At 39.1% G+C, this 11983-nt stretch overlaps 1 protein-coding gene across 1 annotated transcript; it reads left to right on the top strand.

Moving 5' to 3' along the window:
• The first annotated feature begins 5033 nt into the window (after positions 1 to 5033).
• On the top strand, positions 5034 to 6112 carry LOC132111229 (forkhead box protein G1-like). Its single transcript, XM_059518386.1, has one exon. The coding sequence runs from the start codon at positions 5055 to 5057 to the stop codon at positions 5922 to 5924; it is 870 nt and encodes a 289-aa protein (XP_059374369.1). The 5' UTR covers positions 5034 to 5054; the 3' UTR covers positions 5925 to 6112.
• The last annotated feature ends 5871 nt before the right edge of the window (positions 6113 to 11983 follow it).

Below are 11983 nucleotides of genomic sequence, written 5' to 3'. Positions count from 1 at the left end.
ACAGTGCAGAAAGGAGCAGAAATCCTCTGATGAGTGAAGTAACTGTGCTCTGTGTTTCTCCTGTAGTTCTCATCATTAGAGTAAGAGCTGTGAGCCACCTGAGAAGAGCTGAACGTCTTCAGATCACAGCAGGTCCACTGATCCAGACTCTAGACACAGCTATAAAGCTGTGTGGATAACAGCCGTCACATCAGTGTATGTTGAACGAAGTACTGACACATTTCTCTTCTTCCTCGCAGTAGATCCACTCGTCCACCAGAGAGAGCTGCAGTCTGTCACTTCTGTGTGAACTTCTGCCTTGAACATGTTAAAGTGGGCTTAGACTGAGATATCCTCTGACACAGAAGAACTAACATCTAATCAACACATCAGGTACCAGTGAGTATATGTTCGGGTATAGTGGGGTATTGTGGCATCAGCTACAAGAGAAAGAGGCTTGTGGAGTGATTTCTACACAAGATTCGACAATTTCACACTGGTAATCAAAAACACAGCATTAGGATGCAGCTAAAACATGCTGCAAACTTATTTTAAAGATGCATGGTAACACTTAGCAGATCATGTTTCAGTGACTGCATCGATTGTCCTCGTTTCTGACCGTGTGTTATATGATCTCGGTCCGAGCATCTGAACTTCATCATCATCATCATCATCATCATCTCTGCAGCGCTTGGTCAAAGTCACACATGTATTTCAGGGATCCAAGACCAACCGCTGTCTATTATCTCGACAAACTACTCGCCACGCTCACATTTTACACATCAAATCTCCAGTGAAAGCTGATAATAAATGGCTTATTAATGTCAAAACTATGAAAATATCTTGAGCTTGTTTAAGGCAGTATTTGAGGGCATTCAGCCCAAACCCACCGGCCTCGTCCAGAACCTGGAATTAACATCCTCACTATTGGAAAACATAAAAATATCAGAAATGCTACACCTTTGCCACGCCAGTTAACCAAATGAAGCATTTTGTCTAAGAATTGTCTTGATAATAAAGGCCCTGTATGTTTGGATCATTTTAAGTGTAATTATAGAAACAGAAGAAATAAAATAACCCCCTAGAGGAGGTAGATGTAGAAATGACCCAGTTCTACAGAGAGGACATCAGCTGGAGTTTATTCCCAGTGTAGAGTAGTGTACGAAGCTTTTGAACTTGGCATAAAAAAAGAATTAAGACTTTTAAATCACAATTCCTTTATAGTTTACATCTTGAAATTTCGATATAATATATTTCATGTTTTTCTTGAAATTGCGAGTTTCAGTATTTTGTCACAGCAATTATGAGTTTATATCATTGTATTCCATATAATTATTTTTCTTTTTTTTTATATAGACAGTGAGGACTTTGTTAGAATAGTTCATGTGTTATCAGAGGCTCAACAGTAATGTTAAGAAGATAAGAGAATATGCACATAAAACACAAATAACCACTTTATTCAACAATTTCTCCTGAGACCGTCTCTGTCCCACAGCAGTGGATTCATTCATTCAGACTGAGTAATAATACGCTTTTGAATTAATGGTCCAGGTCTCTTGAATCTCCAGCTATGTTATTTTTTTTATGATAATTTGTGACACTTCATTCAGTAAAGTGGGACGTATTCAGCTCATTTGTGCTTATAACACAATTGCTTACAATCAGGGCCGTGCAGAGACCCTTGGAGGGGCAGGTGCTCAATAAAAGGGGCACATGGAACAAGGCTTTAAATAGTGCGGCTCAGAATATCAATACAGCAATATATTGTGATGCATTCCTTGCTGATTCACGTATCGATATGGATGATTATGTATTGATACGGCAGCAAATGCTGTGATGCAGTTTTGAAAAAGAAACCGATTAGAAAAGACAATTTTAAGTTTAAAAGTAAAAAAATAACAAATTCTATCCACCTAATAATAACTCTGGGATTAGAAACTGAAATGTCTTAAATTGTCCCAACCTGATGGCTTTTTCTTCTCTGTTCTACAGAATAATTAAGAAGAGCTGTTAAAGTAAAAACTGTAGAAAACACTCGTGCCTCTACATGTCCCTCTTTTTCTTCCTCTTTCTCCATCTCCTCATCTGATCTATTACTTTCCACTCTCTGTCCATCTAGGAACAAGGCTCAATTTACTATTTCAGCACTAATCTATTATTTTAACCATCACTACTACTCTTGCACCTACAGTAATTAATAAGTCCACCTTAAATATTAATACAAAACATTAAAATAAGTCATGCTATGAAACACTGTATAACTGATATAGGCTTATGTTTTATTTATTTTTCCTTTTTATTCAAAACAATTCCAAACATGATTAATATATCAGGAAATATCTCGATTCTCAGACGTGTAAGTAAACGCGTTTTGCACCTTTATAGATCGTTATTTGTTTTATTTAGTGTAATCTATTAACTACACATAAAACCCAGACTTTTTACTTAAGTGCCATATCATGCCATAAAATGTTTTCTGAATTTGCATTTAATGTAAATTTTAATAACAATATTGTAAGTTAGGCTACTTATTTTAACACTTTCATTTTAAGAGAGTAAAGAACATTTACATTATCAAAGAATATTTTTATTCAGTCTAGCCAGAGTTCAGGCTCTCTCAAAAACTGCCATTAAAATCACTGAAGCACTTGACATTACATTATGCACATCTGCACTTTTTGTTGTTTCTGATGAGAGAATTCGCTAAATAAACGAGTCAGCGAGCAAGTGAACAAAACAGCGCGTTTCAGTGATGACTCTTCTGCACTCTCCTGCAATAATATATATATATAAATATTATTCGGCTATTTTTTTTATTTCGTTTGGAAGCTGCATTTTAGATCCACTCGGCTCAGAAATCTTTGAATGGGCGTGACGCCTCTGCCCTCGATGCGTGTGAAACGTTTCTCCCTCAAACAGCACGCTAGTGTTACTCTACACTACACTGTAAAATCCAATAGTTTACCTTACTTAGATTTAATTAGTTATCTTTACTTAGTCGTTATACTTACTAGGTTTTATTAAGTTTCAGCTACTTTCAAGGCAAATAAAACAATCTACTTACTGTTTTGAGTGACACTTACTTAAAATATTCAAGTAGACACTAAGGAACCAATGACATTAATAAACCAGTGAGAGGCAGCAGTGCACTAATATGTTGCTAATTGCCGTTTTTTTTTTTAGCTCACCATTATAGTGATTAGCATTCCCTTTGGTTGGGCACTTGAAACTTCATTTATGTTACTATAATTTTCTCTCTATTAATGGAGAAATGCATTATGAAATCAGAGTTATATGATTTCAAAGAAAAGTAATAAATAGGTTGCTTTTATAAATGACCTATTTTTTAATTAAAGCATTTTTATGTGTGTGTTTAATAATGACCTTTTTGAGATTTTATTTTTCATAAATACCTTGATATGCTTTTTATATAATCCTTAAATAGTGAGTGGTAATATGCTGAAGTCACACACAGACTTAAACATTCATCACGTGAATCACAACAATGGTAACAATTAAATTTAATTTCTTTTCATTAATTCTGACAATAGCCATTTTATTTGCTCTTTTTGTTGTGCTACTGCTGACACAAGACAGCAAATAAAAATGGCAAATAAAAACAACAACTTTAAAACAAAGCAACTGCATAATTTATTCTGCGCAATGCATTCTGGGAGTCAGTGAGTAGCTATACTAAGTCATGAGTAAACCTAAATGAAAGGATCAAGTACCCCCTACAGTTCTTTTTTAGTTACTAGAACTCTTGTGTAAGTTAACTATACTAACTAAGCATTTGTCAGTACAACATACTATTCCTATTTCACTTTACTTAGTTTTTTCAAGGCAATCAGTTTGCATGCTTTTTTTAAGTAAGCCCAACTTATTAGATTTTACAGTGTACAGGCTACACACAGCAATCTAAACAACATATCTGCATGTTCTCACATCACGTCGTTCATCATGATCCGATCTTGTAACTGATGTGAGAGAAATATCAGCAGTGTTGGGAGTAACCCATTACAAAAGTAATTCATTACAGTAACACATTACTTTTTTCTGTAGCAGTAGTGTAAGGCATTCCTTATCAATTTTCAGTAATATTTTACTCTGTAAAAACCTTTAGCCCAAAATGTAATTGTTAAAAAAAAGAAAAAAAGAAAAAAAAAACTGCTAGACATTATAATGAATCAAAAATGAAGCAAATAAGTTCTATTTCCTGTTCGTTGTCAGTCAACAGCGGCGTGTTGTTTGTTTTGCATTTAAATAATTTCTGTTTTATTTCTCTCCTAATAGTCTATTAGTTTCAATTGAAAGCGTCTCTGACAGAAAGGCTGCGTGATGTTTAATGTATAACTTACATTGCACATGTATATTGTCCATGTGTAAGTGTTAAAAACCAATGGAAATATTTCCATTTTGCATGAGTTTCTCCGCTGATCGAGCCCCGCCGCGTGCACGCGCACCAAACAGAGCTCAGTGAAACGTGACTAAAGTTTTTTACTCAGTCTGTGCTTTTTAATCATTTTCATTTTTAACTTAACTTCTGCTTATATAGCCTATATATATATATATATATATATATATATATATATATATATATATATATATATATATATATATATATATATATATATATATATACGGTTGCAATTTGGTTGCAATGTGATTTTATTTTATTTTGTTTAATACAAATACAAAATACCAAGATATAGGCTATATAGCCTACCGCAAATCAGACAAAAAAAATAGATATGAATTTTTGCTCATATCGCCCAGCCCTATGCAGAAGTGTAGAAGTTTTATTTATTTTTATATCATAAAAACAATAAAATAGCAAAATAAATAAATAAACAAACAAACCGTATCAGAGCATAATAACTCAATAACTGGACAATAGCTCCCGCAGCCCGAAGTCTTGAAGCGCATCAGATCAGGATCATCTCCGGTGGCTCCTCCTCTGTCGGTGATGATGAAGGACGCTGTTTGATGAGTGAACTTCTCTCTTCTCCTCTCTCTTCTCTTCGCCTCTTGACCTCGTGTGATGTCCTCACAGATCCTGAGACAGTTCCACAGACATGGATCAGACAGAATCAGCAGCGCTGCACAAACCGAGCTCGTTCAGCATCACGAGTCTGCTGCTTCCGTCTAAGAGCGACAGACACGGCTCGACGCGTCCGGAGAGCAGCACCGATCCGACACGGTCCCCGGAGGCCCCCGGGACGCAGGAGCGCGCGGAGACACGTGATGCTGAAGGGGAAACCGGCACAAACACGAGGCTCGACAAGCCGCCCTTCAGCTACAACGCGCTGATCATGATGGCGATCAGACAGAGCCCCGACAAGAGACTGACGCTGAACGGGATCTACGAGTTCATCACCAAGAACTTTCCGTTCTACCGGGAGCACAAGCAGGGCTGGCAGAACTCCATCCGCCACAATCTGAGTCTCAATAAATGCTTCGTCAAAGTGCCCAGACATTACGATGACCCGGGGAAAGGTAACTACTGGATGCTGGACCCCTCGAGCGATGACGTGTTCATCGGCGGAAGCACGGGCAAACTCCGGAGGCGCTCGGCGACCTCTCGAGGCAAGCTGGCCATCAGACGAGCACTGCGCGGTCCCCCGCTCGGGCTGACGGAGAACAGTGCTCTGTACTGGCACATCTCGCCTCTGTTATCGTTACACCCGCAGCCGTACACCGGAGCGACGCACGCGCTTCTGAGTCCGGCGCACGGTTACGGGTCTCCGGTCCCCGGCGGTCGGGACGTGCTTCGGCCCGTTCTGGGGAGCTCTGGCGGTCCTCTCAGTCTGACGAACTCTTACGGGATGAGCTCGTCCCCCGTGGGGCTGTTACCCGTCCCGTCCGGGCTCCTCGGTGACCCCGTCAGGACCGTGTCCTTCTCTGCTCTGTCCCGGCAGCACACCGTCTCTCCAGACTCCTTCTGAACCGACGGGCAACGGATTCCGCCGATCGGATCATGCAATCATGGACTAAATGCTTCCGTGCAGTTTAACGAACATAACCGAGTTGGGCTTCATTTGTATGCGCTTCGAAAGCGCAAGAACCTTTTGGTGAAAAGTTGCCAGTTAATGCGATTTAACTGCAGAATATTTATATGCTTTTCGAAGTCGAGTTAATTTATATTTTATCTCTTAAATGTATTTGATGCCATGAATCAGCACTAGTCCTGCTGAATGATTGTGTTCATGTCTGAACTGATGACAGAAGGACAAGAGTCAGAGACGCTCTTATTTATTTCCATTCTCTCAGGCCCCCTCACACACACACACACACACACACACACACACACACACACAGTGATGAAGCTCACAGACACATGTCAAACACATGATATAACTGTTATAAACACTTCAGTAGCACACACAAATACCACGCACGAGGCTTTGTCTTTATTGTTTGTCTTTTTCAAATAAATAAAACATTAAGGAGAATCTCGGACCATGACTGGACACATTTGTTAAAATATTACATATAGGCCTAATTTTACTAAATCTAGCTGCAGTCAAATGACAGCCTATAAAACAACTGAATAAATAAATTAATTCAAATATGAAGCATGTGAACAGGTTATGATGTAATGCGTAAACGAATAAATGATGAGAAAGCGCGTGATCGAGATCTTCGGTGTATTATCGGTGTGTGCACATTACACAGCTCTGAGGATCACCTCGAACAGATATAAAACACTAACATTCATACTGAGATTACTGTTTAGCACTGAAGAGATAGAGCGGTTTTGTATTTACAGAAATGAATTATTCGTACTAAAAAACAACAAAACAATACATTTTTGTTTTTGTCAAAAAAAAAAAAAAAAAACTCCATACAGTGTCTCTATTTTCAAACTGAACTGTAGCTATAATATGAGTCAGTTTAATTCAACAGCGAGAAATACTTTGCATTCATCAAAGTAATAATTTAAAGATTTTCTTTATATTGTGCTTTTTTGGGCTTGAATGTAGCTGTTCAACAACAATGTTAGTGTTGACTGGTCAGATGATGATTGTAAAGTCCTTCATCAGTGTCAGGTCACGAGCTGGACCAAACACACGAGCTCTGATATACAGCTTTTACAAATGCACTGCATAGAAAGACTGTAATCGTTTGCAGACAATGATTTCAAACTGTAATGGAACTAATAATGCTGCAGTTATTAATTCTTCTGCGGAACACAAAAGATGATTTTAGAGTGCTGTTGGTTGAAATTCAAACGAAATGAGGGAGACTAATTATTTATTAGTGTAAGTATTACAGATCTCATGTCTAATAAATTCGGCAGATTTGAGTGATGCACGTGACACGAGAGTGAGAGAGTGAAGGACAGTTCATTTGACGGATTCGAGCCAAAGGCGTGTGTTGTTTACCAAAATGAACCTATTCCAAAAATATAAACATGTTTGAAAAATAAGACAAAAATGGTGTCAAATGATTCTGGCCATGTTTAAAGATATGTACGAGATTTAATGTGTTAAAACATAAACATATTACAATTTATCGAAATATATTTGCTGATATTTATTGAATTAAAGTATGTGATAAAACAATATAAACAAACTATTATTTTGTTTACCTGCTTTATTTATTTGTTTATTTGCCTGTAGATTTATTGGTTAGAGCGCGGTGACAATCAATAAAATAAAGTTTTGTAAAGTAGCTACAATTTCAAATAAAATAAAATAAATCTAACATTTATTAAATTAAATATCAATCAAATAATAATGTTAAATAAAGTTATATAGAAAAAAAACATAGAAATAAACTGCTGCTAATTCATCAAAATACGGAATCCAATAGAGACTAACAACTGTTAATTTAATTTCCCCTCGTAATATTTCTCTGATGGTCTCACAAAAAATAACAACATAACAAATAATAACTCAACAAATTAAACTAATTAGAATCATGACAATTTCAGACCGATATAATAATTGAATGTGATAATATAGAAAGGACATTTTTAAATGTACTAAACAAATAAATAAAAATAAAAAAAAACCTTTAAAATAAATAATTCACACAGCACGGGCCGCATTTCCATAACATAACCCGAAATACCGCTTCAACATGACTAATAATAATAATAATAGTAATAATAATAATAATAATAATAATAATAATAGTAATAATAATAATAATAGGCTATAATAACATCGCGGGTTCACCGCAGTATTGAGCAGTTCGTGAGATGGACTACAAACAGAGAAGAGGATCATTAGTGAAGAGCAGAAACAGAAAACAACGACAGAGTTTTCATACACTTTTTTCTAAAACAATGTAAAAGCCATCTTTTTTTATTACAGTACTGTTTTTATTATTTGTAGAGAAACCACAACATATTTACCACTGTTGTTATAACTATAGGCCTAGCCTGCTATAAAAATTATAATCAAGTTTCCCAGAAAAAGAAAAAAAGGGGGACAATGTCAGGTTCATGTGAGTTCATTTCCGTGAGGGTTATTAAATCTAGGCTCTATTCATTTCTATAGAGTCCTGCTCTTCAGTCAGTGACAGACTGAGATCTGCGTTTTCTCTTAAACTGATCATGCTTAATAAACCGAGGACGCCTAACCCGTTTTCTTTAAACGAGTAAGATCATAAACAGCATAAGCATAAACCGGTCGACACGGGTCTTGGTCGATTTCGGGTGTCTTGTAAACGCAGTAACCCGTTTATTGAAGTGCGCGTGTGTCACAGAACCGCGTCATTACTGCAGATTTAAACAAGACAAAGCAAACCTTTTACAAGAAAGAAAGAATACATCACAAAAGCAGACTTCCATGATTTATAAAAGTGTAAAAGTGCTGTCACCTCGTGCATCTCTAACATTAACAGAAGTGTATTAGAGCTTCATCTCTCCATCAGTCCGTCCATGTGTCATTACATCTGTCTGTTCTTCACTGATCGACTGTGATGGTCTTTCTGGAGAGGACAGAGCAGCTCTGAACAGACTGTGGAGCTCCATGTCCAGCCTCAGATCTTAAGCACAGGTTGTATTAGCTCCCAGGTCGATCAGAGATCACCAGTGTTAGGAGAGAGAGAGAGAGAGGCTGTGGATGACCCTGACAGGACAGACAGCACTGATATCTCCTCCTCAGACGCTCCTGAGAACACTAGTCACAGTCACACTGACATCTGCGTTGAGAAATGATGAGCTGTTCTGTAAAACACACAGCTTGCCTTCAACATGTACAGGTTTTATTTGACTAATGATTTCTAACACAGAAAAATACATACGATTTACAATCTGGAGCATAATAGCTCATTCAGACACCTGAATTATCATAATTCAAACAGTTAGGCTAACATTCATTTATATTTTGATGTCAATTTAGAAACGTTTTGATTTTGAACTAAGCAGAGATGTTTTAATATAACCACATGTTAGAATTAATGTTAGACTTTAGAGATATAATCAATAAGTGATTCTGTATTCTTTGAATATAGAAAGGTTTGCTTGCTCTCTAATGACGTTGTTGAAGTGATGAAGCATTTGTTTTCATGAACTAGTCTCTGAACGTGTGAGCGATGGAAGTCTGTAAACGTGTCTTAGTATTAAAACAACAGGACAATGTGATACTAATATTATAAATATGACATGGTAAAAGAAACTATATTATTTCATAAATGCAGTTGTATTGTATATTAAGTCGATTAAAGATTTAAATAATAATCCTTTAATATATTAGATTCAGTTTAATTCACTGTCATATAGACACAAGGAGTGAAATCTTCTTCATTCTGTGATAATTAAGTCTGTGCTATATCTTCTCTATTCACTGAACAGCTCAAGGACCTTCATTAATATCATAGAGTAACGTCTGCACTGTTTTCTGTCTCCACTGGAACACAGACCGATCCGATCAATGTGAATCTGACCTTCTGATGGACATCTACTGCTCCAGTCTCACTGCAGCACAATACATCTGATCAGCTCATCACTTTCTGGATCAATTAACTTACAATCAAATGACTTATCAGGACTTCATGGATATAACCAGTATTTTGACCAATTCTCCTTTAAACTGCTCATTTCAGTGATAAAAACAGCAGAGTGAGTGAAACACTTGTAAACGGCTTCAGTAACTGAAAGAGATTCTGAAGAACTGTGAACTGATGTTCTGGACCAGGACACACATCTACAAGACTATCAGACTGGGCTTAGCTGAATTATCTGATCCAGTCCAGTCCAGTCCAGTCCGGTTCAGTTTAGTTCAGTCCAGTCCAGTCCAATCCAGTCCAGTCCAGTCCAGTTCAGTTCAGTCCAGTCCAGTCCAGTCCAGTTCAGTTCAGTCCAGTCCAGTCCAGTCCAGTCCAGTCCAGTCCGGTTCAGTTTAGTTCAGTCCAGTCCAGTCCAATCCAGTCCAGTCCAGTCCAGTCCAGTTCAGTTCAGTTCAGTTCAGTTCAGTCCAGTCCAGTCCAGTCCAGTCCAGTCCAGTTCAGTTCAATCTAGTTCAGTCCAGTCCAGTCCAGTCCAGTCCAGTCCAGTCCAGTCCGGTTCAGTTTAGTTCAGTCCAGTCCAGTCCAATCCAGTCCAGTCCAGTTCAGTTCAGTTCAGTCCAGTTCAATCTAGTTCAGTCCAGTCCAGTCCAGTCCGGTTCAGTTCAGTCCAGTCCAGTCCAGTCCAGTCCAGTCCGGTTCAGTTTAGTTCAGTTCAGTTCAGTTCAGTCCAGTCCAGTCCAGTCCGGTTCAGTCCAGTTCAGTCCAGTCCAGTTCAGTTCAGTCCAGTCCAGTCCAGTCCAGTTCAGTCCAGTCCAGTCCAGTCTAGTCTAGTCTAGTCTAGTCCAGTCTAGTTCAGTCTAGTTCAGTCCAGTCCAGTCCAGTCCAGTCCAGTTCAGTTCAGTCTAGTTCAGTCCAGTCCAGTTCAGTCCAGTTCAGTCCAGTCCAGTCCAGTCCAGTCCAGTTCAGTCTAGTTCAGTCCAGTCCAGTCCAGTTCAGTCCAGTTCAGTCCAGTCCAGTCCAGTTCAGTCCAGTCCAGTCCAGTTCAGTTCAGTTCAGTCCAGTCCAGTCCAGTCCAGTCCAGTCCAGTCTAGTTCAGTCCAGTCTAGTTCAGTCCAGTCCAGTCCAGTCTAGTCTAGTCTAGTCCAGTCCAGTTCAGTCTAGTTCAGTCTAGTTCAGTCCAGTCCAGTCCAGTCCAGTCTAGTTCAGTCTAGTTCAGTCCAGTCCAGTCCAGTCCAGTCCAGTTCAGTCTAGTTCAGTCCAGTCCAGTTCAGTTCAGTTCAGTCCAGTCCGGTTCAGTTCAGTCCAGTCCAGTTCAGTCTAGTTCAGTCTAGTTCAGTCCAGTCCAGTCCAGTCCAGTTCAGTCTAGTTCAGTCCAGTTCAGTCCAGTTCAGTCCAGTTCAGTCCCGTCCAGTCCAGTCCAGTCCAGTCCAGTTCAGTTCAGTCTAGTTCAGTCCAGTCCAGTCCAGTCCAGTCCAGTCCAGTTCAGTTCAGTCCCGTCCCGTCCAGTCCAGTCCAGTCCAGTCCCGTCCAGTCCAGTCCAGTCCAGTCCAGTCCAGTCAGAGACAGCAGACGGCTTCAGATGTTATTCCTGAGTTCAGTGAAACAAGTGCCCTTCAAGTGACGGCTCATGTACATCCTAAAACAGAGTTTCATGGAAAGGACGCCATTCTGAGCAGAAATAGTGCTCACAGATCACGAGAGCACTCTCCCAAAGTCTCTGACTTACCTCCAGATGAGAGTACGTCTCTGTTACTGTGGCTCGTCTGAGTTCAGAGGAAGAAAGCTTTGGGAGTGATCTCCTCTGGATCATCTTTGGAACTGCGTACCTCTGCTCCAGTGGAGTTGTGTCGTGCTGTCGGCGGGTCAGTGTTCAGTCTCAGCCGTCCCTGGTGTGCCTGACGAATCGTGAAGTAATCAGGGTAACGACAGGCCTGTGTGTGTGACCTCTGCCTCCTGCCGAGCGCTAGTGAAGAGGTTAAACAAACCGCTAACACGGCCTCAGAATCTTACACACACATCATTCACGGTTTGGGTCCAGCCATCA

The sequence above is a fragment of the Carassius carassius genome, chromosome 30, assembly GCF_963082965.1.
Source record: "Carassius carassius chromosome 30, fCarCar2.1, whole genome shotgun sequence".
Taxonomy (NCBI): Eukaryota; Metazoa; Chordata; class Actinopteri; order Cypriniformes; family Cyprinidae; genus Carassius; species Carassius carassius.
The sequence above is the reverse complement of the archived record's forward strand: the minus strand, read 5'-3'. Positions and strand labels throughout refer to the sequence as shown.

Coding starts and splice junctions, on each gene's coding strand:
- LOC132111229 (XM_059518386.1), top strand. CDS start 5,055: ATGGATCAGACAGAATCAGCAGCGCTGCACAAACCGAGCTCGTTCAGC.